The sequence below is a fragment of the Tachypleus tridentatus genome, chromosome 8 (genome assembly GCF_004210375.1).
Source record: "Tachypleus tridentatus isolate NWPU-2018 chromosome 8, ASM421037v1, whole genome shotgun sequence".
Classification (NCBI taxonomy): Eukaryota; Metazoa; Arthropoda; class Merostomata; order Xiphosura; family Limulidae; genus Tachypleus; species Tachypleus tridentatus.
Genome location: NC_134832.1, coordinates 64,053,313 through 64,075,222, shown reverse-complemented (window position 1 = coordinate 64,075,222; position 21,910 = coordinate 64,053,313). Strand labels below are relative to the sequence as shown.

The following is a 21,910-nucleotide window of genomic DNA, read 5'->3' as shown; positions in this document are numbered from 1 at the left end:
TGATACTTTCGTGCAAAGTAACATAGATTATGATGTTTTACATCTGTGGTCGGTACGGCACAGTTTGATTCTTGCTGGGCTCATTTAGCGAATTACAGCTTAAGATTTCAAACCTTGTTATTGAACATACTTTCCCCTTTTCAGTCATATAAAGTTCAATTGGCGATGGAAGATGTTTATTAGTTCCCTTCCATCTAGTCTATTATTTTAAAATTAGGGACGGGTTACTACCTTCAAACTTAATATCCCTTCACTGACATGCATTTCTCTGAACTTTAAATATGTTTAGTTATTTTGACGAACAAGCAATAAGGAGTTTCTAGTTCCAGTTCTACTTTGTGATATGTTAACGGATTAAAAGTGTTTAATATGTTTTCACTTGATACACTACACATGAAATGTTTTAGAGAAAGTGCTAAAGAGGAATCGATTTAGCCTAAAGTAGAAATCCGTTTTTGTCGCGTTCTCTTTTAACCAATTAATAAAGTTTAATAGGAATGTCATTAACGACATTCACAGTTTCGAAGAATTATAAAAGAGATAGGTTGATTGATGTACTCTGGTTTTCGGCGCTCCTTTTGTGTTATACTTGTAAACAAATTATCAGCTTGATTGGATGAGCCAATCGAGAAATACGCAAATTACACATCTTCATTAAAAGCTGTAACCTTACAGACCTGGCTAACTACCATGTTAATCAAACCAAGCTGCATCAGTTATAGAAATATGCTGTTTGGAAACTGACATTTTTGTTCCGACATCAGTACATTTCTCGGGAAAACCTAATGAATTAATTCCCTTTAGAAACGTCAGAGCTTATATAAGACAATTTATCTGTATCAATTAAAAGTGATTCGTTTCACCCTATCATGAGATAGAAGCGTCAGTAGTTGCGATAGCGACAATTCTTTAACATTTGGGTAACAAGTTTTCAAATTATCCTTGCTCAAGTCTGCACGTGAAAGTTCAAAGCGATGCAGGAATAAGTGCTTGAAATATCAGGAATACAAAACTTTGTAACGACAGTAAACTGGCCCTGTATTTACTGTTCGATAAAATCTTTGATATTCCATGTGTCGTGAAATTAATAAAAAAAATCGTATTATATAGTAATACCAAAATTATTTTGAATAGCTTTATATAAGGGAAAACTCACCAAAATTTAACCAAACGAACTTCCTTTTGATATTCGTTTTGCGAAAATATTAACTAAATTTTCCCTTCTCCTCTCAATTGTTATTTTGATTATAACTTAGAAAAATTCATTTACAGGTTAGAGAACAACCGAAAATTACATTCAAGAAAATAGTTACCTGATCCAGTTTATAGTGTTAAAAAATTTAAATGCAATTTCTGCTTTTCATCTTCTCTGAAGTGCTTTGTATGTGTATACAGTTATGTTTATGCAGCTATTACGAATGTTTAATTTTTATGTTTATGTGTTCGCTTTAGCCACAAGTAAGAACAACCTAAAACAATAACTGATTTTATTATTGAAATGCGCTATAGATCTAATCGAAGTCTTAAATTGTAAAAAGAAAATGAATAAGCGTCATTGAAAAATACCTTGATAAATCTACACTTATTAACGTTTTACGCGCATTGTACACAGTATGTCAAAATAATATGTTCCTTGGGCGTGGCTCTCTAGATAGCGTGCCCGCCTATGGATTAGTGGCTACAATCATTACGGCACGTTACCACAAGCACGTTGGAGCCGTCGGTACATTATAATGATAACGGTCAAATCCATCTATTAGGTCAGGCTAAGTGACACACGCAGGAGAAATCTGTTTACTAGCTGCTTTCTCTCTACTGTATCAGTTCAAGATTAGGGTTAGCTAATGTAAATACTTCTTGAGTAGCAACATAATGGACTATTTGCGCCCATTATGGGTATCGAGACTTGGTGTTTAACTTTATAACCCTTTCAGACTTGCCGTTAAACCATTAGGGGCAACAGACAAGCAAATAAATATATTGTTTCGTAGTTAACTAACTTACCACCAGGGAATATTTAATAGATAAACGATACGATGCTTATTTGGTAAAAATAGTTTAGAAATGGATTTGTTTTGTTTGTTTTGAATTTCGCGCAAAGCTACACGAGGGCTATCTCCAATAGCTGTCCCTAATTTATTAGTGTAAAACTAGAGGAAATGCAGCTAGTCATCACTACCCACCGCTAACTCTTGGGCTGGGATTGAGAGTAACATCATAACGCACCCACGGTTGAAAGGGCGAGCATGTCTGGTGTGAGTGATGGTTCGAACCCGCATTCCTCAGATTACAAGTCGAGTGCCTTAAACACCTTGCCATGCCGGACCTTTATAGACGGACCTCGTAAAATGCTTCATATACAATTTCACTCTAGCAGTCAGATCGTTGTTTAATAAGTAGATTTCTTTTAAGGCAAGTATAATAATAATAAATCCCACTTCACCAGTTACTATTTGTTAAATTATTCAGTACGATGCTTTACCAAAATGTTTAAAATTAATGTTTCGTAAATGGCATCAGTTGTTTTATTACATTTATGTGGCAATCCTTTTATCACAACCTAAATAAATAACTTTTATTTGATACAAAAATGAGGTATTTTCATGTAAATGTCTTTATAATGCTATTATAGCAATAACACACAGAAACTAAATTATGTCACCAATAATATAACTCTACTAGAAGCTAAAGGTTAAGACACTTGCATCACTAAATCTGTTCAAACTACTAAGTTCTGTCACCCATGTAATGGGTCTGCTGAATTGGTTATGTTCACTCTTTATTAATCTGACGCAAAAAAATAAAATAAGTGCTGTCATACTGGAAAGACTTGCTTATTTCGGTAATCTTCAAAAGTATATTGGCTCCTACTGAGCCTAACATTATCGGTTTGTTCAATGATTGTACCTATTTTCTTGATAAATGGAATTGTGTATCCTTTTATTACCATAAGAGTTCACATATTTGTGTATATTTGTTGTTAAAGATGCGAGGCTATTTATGCTGTCCGGCAAGGTCAAATGGTTATAGATATTGACTCGTAATCTGAGGACCGTGGGTTCGAATCCCCATCACACCAAACATGCTTACCCCTTCAGCGGTGAAGAAGTTATAATATGATGCTATATCCCCCTATTCGTTCGTAAATGAGTAGCCCAAAAGTTCAGAAGTTGGAGGTGAATGGTGATGACTAGCTGCCTTCCCACTAGTCTTTTACTGCTAAACTAGAGATGACTAACGCAAAAAGCCCTCTTGTAGTTTTGCGTGAAATTTATAACAAACTAAATCAACAATTTATGCTGTGCCTCCTGGGGATATCGAAACCCGTTTTACCGTTATAAGCACTTAAATTTATTATATATCTCAGGACGGCTGGAATGGGTATTAACAGTTTCACTAATAAAGAAGAGAACAACGTTTCAACCTTCTTAGGTCATCTTCAGGTTAACAAATAGAACATTCTTAGGAATGGGATTGTTAACGGAAAAGGAATTGTAGGGGGCGTTGCAGTTCGATGTTAGGTTATTAATTAGTTTGGTTTGGTTTTATGCGTATAATTCTTTCAACTGTTTTGGGGAAATTTGTTGATGCTGATGTTGTTTTATTTTGTTGATTTCATTGTCAATTTTATCGGATGAGCATAGTTTCGTGGCTGTTTTTATTTTATTTCTTTATACGTTGAATTTTTGTTTTGTTTCATGTATTGAGTCCCGGAAAATGTATGGTCCAGTGTGGGTGATTTTTTTCTGTGGATTTCCGCTTTGAATTGTGTATCGGTTCTTGTGATCTTGAGGTTGAGAAATGCAATTTGAATAGTATTTGTTCTATTCCTAGGTGACCTTAATGTCTGGGGGTATAGAGATAGCGTAGTTAAAAAACTAAGTGTGTGTTTTGTAGATGTGAATCCAGCAACTGTATCATCAATATACCTGTTAAAGGTGAGTTGCAAACTCTCTCTTTATTAACCTGAAGATGACCTAAGAAGGTCGAAACGTTGTTCTCTGCTTTGTTAGTGGAAGTGTTAATACCCATACCAGTCGTCATGAAATACATTTTTGCAGCCCTGGATTAACCATTAAGCAAAATAAGCACTTACGTAGGGCACCAAGGGAAGGGGGGCACTACAGTGTTTTCCCCGTCGCTATCATGCCTTTAACTCTTTCATTGCTACACTCAACTTTAGTCGATTTTTTGTAATTGTTCTTATCTGCTGTGTTCGACTTTACTTTGTATTGTTAAAAAAAAATGTTTTCTTCGGTTCGGTGAGTGACTAAAGTTTCGAGAAACTATTAAACTATGTATCTGAAGTAAGAAGTCATTGATTTGCAAAAGATTACTGTAAAGAGCAGTACAAAATGTTGATGAAACTTCAGGTAAAAGATGTTGGTATGTTATGATGTCCAACCTTAAAGATGAAATATTTTCTCGATCATTCCTCCTGATGTGACTATTTATAAGAAATTATAGGCAGTGGAACTGTTTTGTTTTACCTTTTACTGCTTTATTCAGTCACATCTACAGAAAAATAAAAGTACAATATCACAGAAGCATAAGTCAAACGAAATGGTGACAGATGTGTATAGAGACGTGGCTAGTTTTATGTTTTTTTGGCTTCTGTTTTCGTGCTATATATTTGGGCTACTGTCTCGTTTGTTTTAGTTTTATTTGAGTTAATATTGCATTATTCATGTGTGATTTGTAATAGTTTTATAAGTGTGTTTCTCAATGAAGCTTTTTTGACCCGTAATTTTTTGGCTTCAAACATCTTGCTGTAAGAAACCTCCTTTATGTGTGAGTACATGTTTTGAAATTTATCATACCAAGAAAAAATTTAGAAAGAAATGCCACTGTAGCAATGCCAGAGTTCATAGATTACATGTAACCCCTAAGAGTATTTGGGCATGTATGTATTCCCTTGAGATTATGTAATAATATAAAGAGATCTGAAAACGGGGTTTAAATAGGACAACGCTATCTGCGCTAGCCGTCCCTAATCTAGTCAATACCACCCACCGCCAACTCTTATTATACTTTTTCACCAACGAATAGTGGGATTGATCGTCATATTATAACGCCCTTACGACTGAAAGAACAAGCATGTTTGGTGCGACGAGGATTCGAACTCGCGACCCTCAGATTACGAATTGAACACCTTAACCCACCTGGCCATGGCGGGCCTATTGAAAGAGAAAGGTTCAGTGACTGGCAAAATACTATTGTAATTGATCATTATGACAGAAGCACTACTCACCGAGACTCTATGCTAACATACTTAACTCGGTTTAGACAAGGTTTAGGCTTTCGACAAGAGTTGGAAAAACAAGTTAAAGAAGAGTGCAATTACTAGGAACATGTCTTGGAGCGTGTAATAGCTGTTATTCGTACGTTAGCTGAACGTGGCCTGGCTTTTCGAGGAACAGATGAAAATTTTAATTCATTGTAGAATGGGAATTTTTTTAAGGTTGCTTGAGCTCATAAGTCAGTTTGATCCATTTTCAGCAATTTCGAATACATTTCGAAATATAGAAATTCTGGGAAAGGAAATCCTTCTTATTTGTCTAAAACTACCTGTGAATAACTCATTGAATCAATGTCTCAGAGGGTTCACGAGTTCCTTGTTGATAAAGTAAACTCTTCTGGTTATTTTAACTTGTCAGTCGACTCGACGCCAGATCTATCACATATAGATCAGTTAAGTGTTGTACTTCGATACTTAAGAGATGGGCAGCGTATTGAGCGCTTTTTAACCGTTTTGGTACTGAAAGGCCATTCAAGTAAGGAAATTTCAAACTAGGTAATGCAGTGCTTACGTGAAGTTTGAAAACCTAATTTTTCAAATGTAGGGGTCAGTCTTACGACAACGCTGCTAATGTGTCTGGGTGTTATAAGGGGATGCAGCAAAAGATTTTAGAAGGAAATAGGTTTATCGTATATGTGCCCTGTTTAGCCAATTCAATAAGTGTGGTAGGCAGAAGTGCTGTTGACTGCTGTTAAGTGGCAGTTATTTTTTTTCTCTACAATGCATTTGATCTTTTTTTTCAGCCTCAACCAGCCGGTGGAAAATTATTAAAGCTTTTTTTGGAAATGAAAGTGTGTTAAAATCCCTCTCTGATACCAGATTGGAGGCACATGCTGTGACAACAACAGCAATTTCAAAATCTTTCTTTAAGATTATGGAAGCTTTAAAATGTCTAGTTAGAGACTAGTCACAAAAGGGAGACACTAGAAGAGAAGCAGACAATATTGCAAGTAAGATGCAAGAGCTAGAATTTGTTTTTGTGTTGATCATGTGGGATGAAATTTTGCAAAAGTTTCATAAAGGAAGTCAAGTTCTGCAAAGTGAAGATGTGAACTTTAAAACGTGCAGATCTGTATGGGTCATTAGCTGACCAACTACGTACTTTAAGAGATGACTTTGAAAAATTTGAAGCTCAAACTTACAAACATGCCAGAAAGAGGGTACTCAATGACGGAGATGCACAAGAAGTAGATCTGAATGCCAAAGATAAATTTCGTATCACCACCTTCTAGACAATTATTGACAAACTAGAAACTCAGATGAGAAGAAGAGAAGAGGTGTAAAACAGATATTCTTTCCTAAGTGATGTGCCAAATGATGTCACTTAATCTGCTGAAACTGACAGATACTCTCAGTTTTCCCAGAAGCTAAATGATGCTTGCCCAGAGGACTTGGACACTAATCTCTCTGTCAAGCTTCAGCAGTTTCTTTCATATGTGCGCCATAAGTTCAGTGCAACAAAATCTGTAAAAATCAGATTTAGTGATGCTGAATTCTATAAAGTAATGTTAGAAGACAAAATTGAGTATGCATTTCTAAACGTAGACATTGCATTGCGTATATTTTTGACATAAGTGGTCACAAATTGCACAGCTGAGCGTTCATTTTCTCAACTCAAGCATATTAAAAATCCCAACAGAACAACTATCGACAAGACAGGCTGGATGCCTTGTCTCTCTCTGCTAAGTATAGAAGCAGATTTGTTACGCCAAATTAGTTTTGAGGACTTGATCAAAGACTTTGCAATTGTGTGTTTGTGTATTTTCTTATAGCAAAGCCACATCGGGCTATCTGCTGAGCCCACCGAGGGGGAATCGAACCCCTGATTTTAGCGTTGTAAATCAGGAGACATACCGCTGTACTAGCGGAGGGCGACTTTGCAATTAAAAAAATCTAGAAGAAAACGTTTTCAAATTTAAATAAATATTAAGATATTAAGTAAATAATTTGCTTACAGCGTTTTAAGTTCAAAGTGAGAAGGCCCGGCATGGCCAAGCGCGTAAGGCATGCGATTCGTAATCTGAGGGTCGCGGGTTTGCACCAAACATGCTCGCCCTTTCAGCCGTGGGGGCGTTATAATGTGATGGTCAATCCCACTATTCGTTGGTAAAAGAGTAGCCCAAGAGTTGGCGGTGGGTGGTGATGACTAGCTGCCTTCCCTCTAGTCTTACATTGCTAAATAAGGGGTGGCTAGGGCAGATAGCCCTCGAGTAGCTTTGTGCGAAATTCCAAAACAAACAAACAAATAATCAAAGTGAGAAATTGTTAACATCAAAGTGAGAATTTTTAACTCAGAGTGAAAACAAATATACAGTATTTTTTTTAAATTATCATTAATCAAAGAAGTGATTTCTTTCATCATTTCTAAATTAAACGCCTCAATTAGTGCTTGATTTTGATCTATGCTCAATCTGTTAAATATATAAAATAAAAAGGTTTTATTTAATATAGTTGTGGGGGTCTGGCCTGGTGTTTGACCTGGAAGAAAACTGAAGAGTGTTATAAATTTTCAACACCCGGCATGCCCAGGTGGGTTAAGGTGCTCGACTCGTAATCTGAGGTCGCGGATTCGAATCCTGGTCGCACTAAACATGCTCGCTCATTCAGCTGTGGGGTTTTATTTTGTGACGGTCATTCCCACTATTCGTTGGTAAAAGAGTAGCCCAAGAGCCGGCGGTGGGTGGTGATGACTAGCTACCTAAATAAGGGGTGGCTAGAGCAGATAGCTCTCGAGTAGTTTTGCGCAAAATTCAAAAACAAACAAATTTGTTTTCAAACTTTTTTTTCACTTTCAGCATTTATTGAGTCTTGTCAGTTTAGCAATAGAGGGGCCGAGGGAGGCACCATTGTTGGACTGTGCTTTGGACATCAGTTGCCCTAAATCCGCCCTTGCATTTTTACTTCAAGTAGGCTTCTCGTCATCACGACTTAGATTTATTGGCAAATTTAGTGGAAGAGTAGAAAGGCTCACGAAGAAACAAGATAATTTTAGTGGTATATTTAAAATTTTTATAATTTCATTTTTGGTTTTACTTTGAAGAAGGGCCTGGCATAGCCAGGTGGTTAAAGCACTCGATTCGTAATCCGAGGTTTACGGGTTCGAATCCCCGTCACACCGAACACGCTCGCCCTTTCAGCTGTGTGGAAGTAATAATGTGACGGTCAATTCCATTATTCCTTGGTAAAAAAGTAGCCCAAGAGTTGGCGATGGATAGTGATAACAAGCTGCCTTCCTTTAGTCTTACACTGCTAACTTAGGGACCGCTAATTCAGATAGCTCTCGTGTAGCTTTGCGCGAAATTAAAAAACAACAACAATAGTTTGAAGAATTATATTGTGCTATAAAATAATCTATATAATCGATGCTGCTTACTAAATGCAACATGAAACATTAGTTAATCGATTCATCGATTTGTGTGTGAAAAGCTGAAGAGTTAATTATGGCGAAAAGGCGATAAACCTTTAGATAGTTTCATATTGACTCTTCTGCTTCTTGTCTAGATCAGGTTACATCTAAGTGTACTTTCTTAGTCCGCTTTGATACCTCAAATTTCACTTTTTGGTCTCACATATACCGAATCCTTCTTTATTAACCTGAGCCTGGTATTTGCTGGTACTTAGGGCGTTCTAATCATCTGCCAGTCACGGGATCAAACGTCGCCCCTAACGTTCTCGTCACTTCAGTTATGGATGCATTATAATGTGACGGTCAATCACTCTGTTTGCTGGTAAAGATTAGCCCATGAGTTGGCAGTGGGTATTGCTAATATTGTGCCTTCCCTTTAGTCTGTGTAACGGATTTACAATTATATATTTGTTTAAATATTAATGTTTGTTGAAATTAAATATATATTTAGAAATGCATGTAAGTTATACTGGTAAATCAGGATTGTGAAATTCCAGCCTTTTCATTAAATTTACCGAAGATTCTCGAGTGTAAAAATCAATAATATATATTTTATGAAAGCACTAGCATACTGTTGGGCCAAATAAAATATCTAGAACTTCGTCTCAAGTTTATAAATTGACGCACCAAAACACAGCTTATATTGTTGGTTTCCTACAGTTGGTATTCTAGAAATCTCGAAAGTAATAACTGTGATAAACGTTCATTAATCGCGATACTATAGATATTCGACCAGGATTGTTTATAGGTTTCGAACGTTACAAAACATTCAACTTCAGTGAACTAGTTCATGCATCAGTATTTGTATGAAAACATTACATAACTTCAGCAGTGAAAAGTCAGCTTGCAAACGACGTGAAACCAGCGAAGAATATAGAGCTAGTCAGCTCTCTGTTAACTCTTTACGTTAACTCGGAATTAATTCTCTCGTCTTGATACTCTCGATAACATATCAATGAAGTTCCAGAACGGAGAAAAGACTTAATATTATTTGTAAGTTTGTAAACCCTTGTACGTAAATCATTAGTTATATTTACTATTTATAATAACCGTTATAATAAATTTTATTATTGTTTGTACATCAAATATACTTGTGTTAAGAAATAAAACTGTGTGTATCAATCTTTAATACGTATCGACATCTAATTATCTTCTAAATCCAAATGACAATTTAATCATTTTTAGGCTATTTGAAATCGTAACACGTAACAAAATATGCCGGAGACTGGTCCGAGATAAGTTATAATATGTAACAGTTTGTCTCTTCAAAGTTAAGGGCAGTTAGCGTAAATAGTTCTCGAGTAGATTTGCGCAAAACTCAAACAGTAAACAAACAAACAATCCTGATAAGCTAAGGCAAGGCAGTAAGAGCCCAGTAACCGTCAAAATTATGATATATACAGTAGCTGGTATAACATATACTTTCGAGGGATAACAGGTAAATTATTTAAACTTGTAATGTTCTCTTAAAAAGGGTTAGACAATGTCATGTCTCAAACGAAGATTCGAGATCGACGTTATAATCTGTAAATTTGACGTTAATTTGTGTTAATGTAATTATATAATTTATAATTATCTTTTTTCATCATAACTATCTCATGCTAACTTTCACTTATGTTTACATAAATACATGTATTGTGAAGTATTTATTAAAAAAACATAAAAAATATTAACTTACACAGAATATCAAGGATGTTATAATAAAACAATTTTTGTAAACCAAGTTACATGAAAACCACTGGTGATATACAACCACAATGGAACATAGTGTATCAAATCTACATTTTCACTTTCTTTCACTTTGTATATGACAGTTATTTTCAACACAAAACATTCGTGTATCCGGATCATACAAATGATTTCATAAGAGAAATTTATTATTTCCAAGATGGGGATATCATTCCGACTTAATGACATTGGAAAACAAAAGAAAGTGGATAAAACTGAAAATTCAAGAGCGACACCTCCTACAACAAGTTGCGCCAAAGCCATAGTGTATATCGTTTTAAACTAAAACCAAAATGATCAGTGGCAGAAGCAATCAACGATACATCTATTGAACTGTAACATACCTTAACTAGTTGAAAAATGAAACTGATATTTATATTATACCCTACGAAAGCATACCGATCAAGTCATTTTTTTTTTTTTGATCAGACTGTTGAAAAGCATACTGGAAAATAGTTGAACTCGTAACATTAGATGGCAAATGGAAAGCAAGCAGGTAGTGAGAGTGCGTTTATGATATGAAAGAAGCATTTTATAATGGAAACTGTGTTGTAGAATTATTGTTAAGAAAATGTACGGCCTTCAGATAGAATATAGCTGGACATTGTAACTTGCACGATGACGACTTGGTGAGTCTTCAATATCATTTTATTATAAAATACCTAGTGTCTGTATTTCCACTAAAAATGATTTTAATAAAGTGAAAATAAGTTTGATAATTGTATTTTCTCTCAAATGTTTTAAATAACTATGTATATCTATCAGCGATTATTTTCAATTAACTGTAATGAAATGGTTTTAGCTGCTAAACCTGAACTAAGAAATGCAGAAGCGTATGAAACCTTAATAATCAATTATTTTCTAATATCATAGGTTTTATGCAATATAAGTTATAGGGACAGTATCATCTTTTAATTTAATAAGCTAAGCATATAAATAAGAATATTTAGTATGTTAGTGTTTAGATTTGCATCGGTAATTATCTAAAGACAATATTTCAAACGGATTATAACAAGTACTAATACTTTTCATGCTTAAAACAACTGCAAAATAAAATATTTCATTTAATCTATAAAATAAATACTGTATTTATTTACTGAAAAATGGTATATTTCAAAAACATTGTTAGGCAGTTTACGTAGTTGTTTGTTCCGGCTCAAAACTACAAAATTGGCTGACAATTTGCACTATGTTCCCCGACCGGTACAGTTATTTAAAAAAACGAACGATAATTTTCCACAAAATGCAAGAAAAAATACAGGGACGATATATCTGAAAATACTGTTTATATACAATTAATTCTACAAGTATAATGTAGCAGTTAGAGATTAGGTCAACAACTCATTTCATTAATGCTTCAAAACCATTTGTAAATGTTATAAACTCAAGAAATCTCACTGCGAGAATTGTACAGATAATACAAAATGTATTTGTCACAGGAATATATAAGTCAATCTGCAAATACTTATGTGAAATAAAAAAGTCGCAGAGAGTTTTGCCACTTGTTTAGACTCTAATGCAAACTAAAATCTCGAATATATTATTAGTTAAAGATAAAACTACCACTTAACATGATGAGAAATTTAACTAGAAAAAATAATGTATCATTCATTACATTCCTTTGATGTTTTAGTCGTGGTTATTCACAGTTGTAATTAATTACTGTTTCTCTTGTGAGAGATAATATAAATATAAATATAATATAATATAGATAATAATAAATCTAACGATTAGCTGTTTAAGTTAGCTAAAACAGTATTTATTTTATAGATTAAATAACATTTACAAATGGTTTTGAAGCATTAATGAAATGAGTTGTTGACCTAATCTCTAACTGCTACATTATACTTGTAGAATTAATTGTATAAAAACAGTATTTTCAGATATATCGTCCCTGTATTTTTTCTTGCATTTTGTGGAAAATTATCGTTCGTTTTTTTAAATAACTGTACCGGTCGGGGAACATAGTGCAAATTGTCAGCCAATTTTGTAGTTTTGAGCCGGAACAAACAACTACGTAAACTGCCTAACAATGTTTTTGAAATATACCATTTATACATAAACATACGTATAGATAAATAAATATTTCAGAAGTGTAATGTATTAGAATGTAAGAAATTAAATTAACATTTATGTTTTTAAATTACATCACGGTTAAACTTAATGATTAATATAAGAAAATCTTCTCCTGGGGATCATCTCCAATTGAAAAAGTAAATAGGGATTAACGAAAAAGAGTTCAGACATTAAATATTGGAAGAAAAAAGACATCCGAATATTGCAATACTTTGTGTGTTTTAGTGAGTTTATTCTTCCCATGAGTCGTGATTACTTACTAAATGAGTAGACCGATAAGTAAATCGATGTTAATCACACCTCATTACAATATACAGATCTAACGGTTGAATAATTTATCACTACACTTAACGACTCTAAAACTTGATATAGGTTAAAGCTATAACATTAATTAGAGTGGTGTTTAAAAACTGGATGTATAATTTTCTCTATCTCCGTATCAGGAAAGCGGAGTAACTAGCAATGATTTTTTAGATATTTTTTCTTATACATTTATGCGAATGTTCAGTTAAATAAAATAAAAATCACAAACATACAACAAAAAATATAATTTAACCAACATAAAAATAATAACATAAGACACTTTAAATGTACAGCTTACTTCTAAATGTATTAGAACATATTTTGTCTTTTATTCAAGAATGGTATAAATGTAGTTTCAAAGAGGTTGACGTATATTTCTGTGTGTTCTTAAGTGAAATTCTGTCTGGAGTATACCCATCACAGATATAGATCCCATAATTTCATTGTTATAAGCTCTCAAGCTTACTGATATGCCACCGTAAAGTGTTAAATTTCTAAGTATTAATAGTAATACATTAATTAACGACAAAAACTGACATTTAAATAATAAAAAAATTAGTAACATTAAATAAGAAATATGGAAAATAAATGCAATCACTATCAATAACTAATTATAAATATCTGATTTGAAAAATTCATATTTTCTCTTAAATAAATTGCATGTGTTTGTTTGTTTGTTTTTTGAATTTCGCACAAAGCTACTGGAGGGCTATCTGTGCTAGCCGTCCCTAAGTTAGTAGTGTAAGACTACAGAGAAGACAGCTAGTCATCACCACCCACCGTCAACTCTTGGGCTACTCTTTTACCAAGAGTGTTCTTGGTAACACTGTTCTAAACAGTGGGATTGACATCCATTATAACGCTGCCACGGCTGAAAGGGCAAGTATGTCTGGCGAACCTGCGACCCTCAGATTACGAGTCGCACGCCTTAACACACTTGGCCATGCCGGGCACTATTCTATGTGTATGATTCTCATGTTTCCTAAAATAATAAGCAATGGTATCGTTACATGGAATATATGTAGCAACCTGGGCAACCTAATTTATAATAAAGTAAAACGGCTAAACAAAAACAGAAAGTCATAAGCCAAACTGCTGAACCTAAAAGGTGAAAGCAGAAAGAAATAATCTAGTACTCGAGTTGAACGTTCCTTTAATAGATTCAAATTCTTGTTTCCAGCGAGTATTTTTTTTACATTATGCAGAATAAATTTTAACCTAATCTTTTCTTTCATCTTTTCCTCTAATGGAACGTAATTTAATTCCAAACGTATTGATTGTAATAAAATAATCTTAAATAAATAATCCAAAATATATTTCGAGACTTTGATAGATTGTTTGAGCAGAGTATTCATGATGAAATTTTGTAGAATGGACGGTAACTGCCTGTTGTGGAGACGTTTCAAAAGTCTTCCATCGTTCAACTGAACTGAAGACGAAAGGCAGAAGACTTTCGAAACGTTGTTCTCTACAGTTGTGTCTCCAAAACAGGCTGTTGCCGTCCATTCTACGAAGTTTCATCATATTTTGAGACTGTTTTATTTTATAATTATTTTCAAATGGCACATTTTCTTACTCATGTCCAAACCTATGTTAAGCCTACATTTATCCAACCATTATAGCCTAAGAAAAACAATAGTTATTAGTTTAGTTTTACGATATTTACATTCTGCAAAAAATTACACTTTCAGGGTTTTAACTTAGGCATAGTTTTCAATTTTTATAAGTACTGTATGTTCTAATTTTAAAAAAAAAAGACATAAGTTCATAATATATCACATCTTCTCTAGCTTTAGGCAATATAAACTTCCAATAAATATTCTCAAGCAAAGGAGTTGTTATTAATTTTGGTGCAGAGGGATATGTGTACTTTAACTTTGATATTACTTGTTTGAAAAGAGAGATTCTTTTGTTTGTGTATTTAAGCTTTCTTAAAGATAAAGTTTGGTAGTTGAGAGTTAATTTATTTGTCTGTTTTATCGTTCTCAACTGTTCACAATATTGGTAATGTTAGGCGACAAGTACTCATTTATCACTTTTGTTGTCGTTGTTAATTATAAATATTGATTTAAATAATATAGACTTCATATACCTAGGACACGTAACTCAAAATTCAAGGAGAATATGTAATAATGAGATTTATCGTACTTAATAAGAAATTTGCAACAGAAGTTTTACTTCGCCCAATCTCACCAGCGATGGCACGTTGAGAGAGATCTTGCTTTTGCAGCTCGACAATTCTGCCACGTTCAAACTTTGTCAACTTGTTAGCCTTTGCCATGTTTTTACCCAATGTAACACAGGAGATGTCAGTGGGAGATGTTGACAACGCTAATGCTTGAACACAAATGACTAAATTTCGTTACGTGTTTACCGATTAATGCTTCGTTTCAGTATGGTCTTAAACTTTTGACCAGCTAGTATTTAGGCTAATTTCATAGTGTTCACATTTTCCCTATTAAAAGCTGAAAAAGTTTTTTATTTTTACTTTCCCTTTTCTTATTTTCATCTTTCGAAGCTCTACTCAAATAAGTGGTTGAGTCTAACAACGCAAAATGCATATTTTTTCTTTGTGTTCATTGGCCTTAGGATTTTGGCCAGTAGTGTAAATAATAAACTATATATATTCTAAATCCTAGTTTACACTGATTTCTATGACAAAGACAGATTTTGCTTATAGTTATTAGAATTGAAGTTATTAGAAAAGACGTGCACAGCAAATACAACTAGACATAGCGGTTGTTTTCTATTGGTATGTGTGTGTCTGTTTTCTTATAGCAAAGCCACATAGGGCTATCTACTGTGTCCACCGATGGGAATCGAGACCTTGAGTTTAGAATTGTAAATCCGTAGACTTACTGCTGTACTAGCAAGGGACGTTTCTATATCTTCAGCTGATGTAAGAAAAGCAGTTATGTATATATATATATACATATATATATAAACATCAATCAATAAAGTTAGATAAATCATATCTGATTAATAAATAAAAATTATTGTAAAAAAATTTGAATTCAAAACAATAAAAGTATAAAAATACAATGAATAATATATATTGTTTCCGATAGCTCAGCAGCAAGTCTGAAGAATTATAGTACCTGTTTTCCGTACCACACAAATAGCCCAATGTGCTCAACAACAAACAAATCCAATAAATGTAATTGAAATAATATTATAAGAAAACAAAGACGATATTTAGATATAAAATTTGCAACAAAGTAAAATAAGAAATACAAATCTATATTATTACAGAGCTGTAGTTTGTTTTTTACACTTAATGAAGGTTCAGTGTGCACCTTAATAATGTGTCTGTGCTTATGAATTTTTATTACACTACGTTTTGATTTATAACTCAGTATAAAACATAGACAGGTAAATCATATTTTCATCTATGTAATTAGCATGTTATTTCACGGCATTTTTTATCAACTGTTACTTTGGTTAACGACTGAAAAGACCGTTTAATACTGTCCACAGATCCTCTGCCATACGTAAATTTCGGTTTCCAAGACATAATTTAAATTTATCAAGGACTTATAAAATAATTGTTAGATTCGAAGACAAGCCAGATATATATACAGAAAGAGATGGTTGTGCACATTGTGTTAAAATTATTTGGAATATGCAAATAAATAAGTCACACGACAGCTACGGATAATATAAAGTTGTGTTAAAAACACACGTATCAGAACTATATTTTCACATTGTTTCATATTAAACAAATAGCATGATACTATCGGCAATTGATTGCTTTTGAGAAAGATATGTAACAGCTATTTATGTCCTTAGATCGTAAAGATGTGTTTAAATCAGATATTTGAATTTTTCCAACAAACGAATTATTGTTCGCACTTATTGTCATTGGAAAACAGAGGAAGTTGAAGCAACTTGTCATGGGATTTCTTTTCTATCTGACTTTTGAAAGGGAACTGAAATACCTTTGTTGTCTCAAACTTTAGATATTATTAAAAGCAGCAGAGAGAAGGGATGAACTTGGACATCATAGACTTACGGTAGAGGATTTTGTAACGGAAACTACGCTGCAGGACCACTGTTAACAATGTGCTGTCATAAGACAGAGTACGACAAAACATGATTACATTGACCATGACGACGTGGTGAGGCTCCAATAGTATTTTACTATAACGTGCTCAACCTCTATAGTCGATTGGAAGTGCTACAGTTCCAGTATCTCCGTCCATCTTTTTCCTGGAAACAAACATTCATTTCGAAGTGTAGCGATACATTTAAGAAATAGTTGTTTCTAAGCATTTAACTTCAGTTCCTTGTTTCTCATCTTGCTACTGGACCAAAAATATAGTAAACAAGAATACAACTTATATGATTAGATTCCTTTCGTGAACACATAGTAGATATACTACTGCGTACTCTAGCACTTAACAGCAAAACAGAAACAAATCTCTTCCGCTTAGAACATTTATTGGTCCTTCCTTAGAAGTGTTGTGTTCTATAGCTCCACATCGCTTAACATCTTCGCCATACGGATATAGTTTCTTTGAAATGTCTGAGACATATCTTACAGCCATAAATCTATCCGTGGAGGTTTAAACTATCGAATGGTCAGATATTCCCCATGTGCTCGATATAAACACTAAACACGTCGTCTATAGTTCCATAGTGCGCGTCTGAGACGAAACGACATTATATTGACAGATGCAAAGAGCTCTCTCTGTATTCTTATAATATCAAAATGAAATTAATTTAAGGTTTTTGATATATGTTTTTTATCATTGGCCACTATAGGCTTAACAATAACAATTCGTTTAAATTTGGAAATTTCGAATAACTGAAACAAGAACAGGCAACATGAGCAAAGGATGCAAAGATATCGATTGGCAAATCTCAAGTAACGGCCGAGAACTAGTTTGTTTGTTTGTTTTGGAATTTCGCACAAAGCTACTCGAGGGCTATCTGTGCTAGCCGTCCATAATTTAGCAGTGTAAGACTAGAGGGAAGGCAGCTAGTCATCACCACCCACCGCCAACTCTTGGGCTACTCTTTTACCAACGAATAGTGGGATTGACCGTCACATTATACACCCCCACGGCTGAGAGGGCGAGCATATTTAGCGCGACGCGGGCGCGAAACCGCGACCCTCGGATTACGAGTCGCTCGCCTTACGCGCTTGGCCATGCCAGGCCCTGCCGAGAACTATAGCCATAACATAAAATAATTGTAGGATCATTGTCATATCTGTTTATGTGAAGAACTCATGGGCATGGTAGGACATTCAAAACTTCGACTGGGCTAACCTTTTAAAGTTTGTTTACACAAAAGTCATCAAATTCAAAAAGTGCCACATAGATTTTACTTGATATCATTCGATAGTTAAAAATAATAAATACACAATTAACTAAAGATATCATAAAAAATGTGTCTTTGCTTTGTCTGCAAAAAACTACAAAAATAATTGAGTATACTCTCAATTATCTTTATTATTAAATATATTTTTACAAGCTATCAAATAATTTATGATAATTCAATAGTATATCAGTTTTAATTGGAAAGGAAAAAGCTTTATTTGGTATTGTATGAGATTATTTACAAATAATATTTATTCAAATAACTTATCTTACCAATAATCAAATATTTGTTATTTAGTTTCTTTAGCCAATATACGCATTTCTAGCATTTATTTTCTATATTCTTCATTTACAAATTAATGTGTTTATTCTGTAATGATTCCAAAGTAATATTTAAAATAGGTTTATAATGTACATCTTTACACATAATTTGATTTCGAAATTCCTATTCCGCCAAAGAAACTAATTCTAAATATAACGAAGAGCTCGTAAACCGACAAATTTTGTTACCTTTCGTGCTGCAAGGACTACAATAAATCATTATTAATAGACAATATTTAAAACATAATAGGTAAACATAATTTCTAAATCTCAGTCCGTTACAATTTTAGATAATTTCCTCATTAAATCACCGTATAACCCTTAATTAACGCCCCCAAGGGAGTTGCAAACTGCAAAGTGGAGGTGCTGATTTTTCACGTGATTTGCTTATTTTAATCTAATGAGTGTATATTTTTGTGTGTATTTGTTTTTCTTTTTTTCAAGTAAAAATTACGGTAATAAAAGTTAATTATGTGTATTATTACTATTGTTGACACGCAAGGTAATCTTTAAAAAATATCGAGAAGCGATAATTAGAGAGGAGGCTTTAATTAGGGGCAATAGGTAAGTAGAATAAACCTGTGAAAGATTATATTTGTCAAATGAATGAAATGCAAATAATCAGCATTGTAAAAGTATAAAATTCATTGCATGTGCTATTTTGAAAAATATATACAGTATTTATTCAACTACAAGTACAAAGTAATTAGAGGTTTTCTACCCTTTTAATTTTAATTGTAATACCTGTATAAATATGGTTCTTATTGTAAGTAACTAGTAAGTGGAAATAATAGAATAAACTTTAAAAAAATCAACGTTTGGACTTTAACACAAAGCTACACGAGGGCTATCTGCGCTAGCCGTCCATAATTTAGCAGTGTAAGACTAGATGGAAGGCAGCTAGTCATCATCACTGACCGCCAATTCTAGGGCTACTCTTTTACCAAAGAACAGTGGAATTGACCGTTACGTTATAACGCCCCCACGACTGAAAGAGCAAGCATGTTTGATGTGAAAAAGATTCTGTCTTCACTTGGTCTATGACCAAAATCATACAAAATTAATATCTTTGTTGTTATGTTGTTATTTTATAATTTGTAAATCAGTAAAACGTAATCTATTTCGGTTCTCATTTACAAAAGATCAGTATTGCACAGACAAAAGTCAGAAGTTAAAACACATTAGAGTTTTGTAAGTTTCCTTATTGTACCGTGATTATGTTTAACCGTGTAATATTTAAAACCTACAGTTTAACTTATGAAACCAAAAAGCGTAGAATTATTTAGAATTAATATAAACAGCAATAAAAAGAAAGAAAACAAAACGTAATTACAATACACTGTATACAATATAAACAAAGTTAACTTACAATTATAATACACTTTATACAATAGAAACACAGTTAACTAACATAATTATACTAGACTTTATACAATATATTTGAGTCGTTCTGAACTTATAGGTTTGATATATAATATTTAGCTTAGTTAAACTATTTATTAAGCAGAGTTTAAACATTATATAGTTACATTTAAACATTCAAAGCAGGTTAGATATAAATATTATTGAATTACGAAATTATATGTTTTATATAAAGTCGGTGATCAAGTGTTTTAAAACAGTACATAAATGTTTTCCAGTAAAAGCATTAGGAGAATTATCAACTCAGAACTTACTCAGGAAGAGAAGAGATGACAATATAGTAACGCGAAGTACAATTCTTAGAAATCGTCTTGCGCCCGACGACGAAAGCTTCTCTGCTTGCAGAAGTGAGCACTCTTGAACCTCCAGCATCCCGTTTATAGTGTACCAGATAGCATATATAATTCCGAAAGTTTACTATTAAACTTGGGTTGAGAAATAGTTAACTGAAAACCTATACAATGATTCCATGACTATCTCGAACAACTTGGTAAGTGTCATGCAGTTTAGTTGTTAGTTTTATCATGATCCACCTCAGAAACTTGAAACAGACAACTCGCATTTCTCCACTCGCACGCAAGTCCTAGATTCCTTCAAGTGTTCGTGGACTGGCTGAATCACGGAATCTCTTTGCTTCCTTACGTCACTACATAGAGAAGTCACGTGAACAAGAAGGGCAGGACATTTTGAGACGAAACACAGAAAAAAAAATTATTTACCTGCAAGAATAATTTAAATGATTAGTTTTTTATATGAAATTATATAAATCGTTCAGTTGACTTCAACTGAATACAAAATGACAGCAAAAGGAAAGCTGTCATACTTAAAACTATTTGTAAACCTCTTTAGTAATTAATTCTTCGTAGAAAAAACTGTTTTAATTGTCTATAGAACAGTTTTTGTCTTTTCACAACGTTTTCAAGTACATTGGATGTGGTTCATTAAAATTCTCAACTGTAGCTTCTTATAATGTATATTAATTAACATCTGAAACTGTTTAATATATATATATATAATGCATAGAATAAACTAATTATATACGAAACTGTTATATAGTGCACTCAGTAAATTGTTTAATCTCTGAAACTGTTACATACTACATATAATAAATTACTTAATCTTGAAACTATTATATAGTTCACAAAGTAAATTAATTAATATCTGAAACTATTATACCGTAAACTATATTTATCAGCAATATTAGCACTCACACGAGAATTAACTTTATCCTAGCTTGGAAAGAAATTAATGATGCAAACAAACAGACGTTGTTATAAGTGAGTGACAGGAACTTTGGTTAATCGTGTCTTACAAATCTTATATCACTAATAAGCTACACGTGCGTTATAGAGTTTGTACTAGATATTTTATTGTACTTATTAATGGATTTAAAACGTAATTTGCTAATTCTGGAGATTTCTTCTCATATATGATGAATACCTGAAATGGATAAATTTCAGACACAAATTAAAACTGTTTATTTCTATTAGAAACTTTTCTACAAACAACACTTGAGTATCTCCAACTTTTTTTAAGATCACTTTAAACGTTTATAAATTTTCATGATTTGTGTGTATCGTGAAATCTGTAAATAAAAATAATGAAGTAACAAAATATAAAATCTGCCTTAAACTGCTATTATAATTATTGTACGTATAATAATTTCCAAAATCAATTACACTGTTTCTCCAAACGTTAGTCAAAGGGCTTATTGTTGTCTCTGTGAGACCTAAACTGTATTTATAAACGAATGGCTTCGTGCTGATTGAAACTAATCCATCATGCAAGATCACATAGCTATTTACAAAGACCGAAATCACGATAATTATGACGAAAAAAGATGATGCAATAGTTGTTAAGAAAAATTGCTTATCTAAGTTTCTGGTTACTTTAATTTAATGGCAACATTTCTTCTCACGAAATGATTCTTACTGTTCTAGTGATTAAATTATAAACCGAAGAGAAGATAAAAAAATCCATAAAAGAAAATTTATTTTGTTATTTTAAATAGAAACCGAACAACAATAAATA

The 21,910-nt window shown here is 33.1% G+C and overlaps 1 protein-coding gene across 2 annotated transcripts in view; it reads right to left on the bottom strand.

The window, feature by feature from the left end:
* The window catches only part of LOC143222541 (zwei Ig domain protein zig-8-like), a 118,910-nt gene extending 98,433 nt beyond the window's left edge, over nt 1-20,477 (bottom strand). Inside the window, exon 1 of one of the 2 annotated variants that reach the window (XM_076449159.1) lies at nt 20,134-20,477. In XM_076449159.1, coding sequence (XP_076305274.1) covers nt 20,134-20,251 — 118 coding nt within the window. In that variant the 5' untranslated portion in view covers nt 20,252-20,477. The remainder of the gene's footprint in view (nt 1-20,133) is intronic. The other variant, XM_076449160.1, reaches the window with a different exon arrangement.
* Between the last annotated feature and the right edge of the window lie 1,433 nt (nt 20,478-21,910).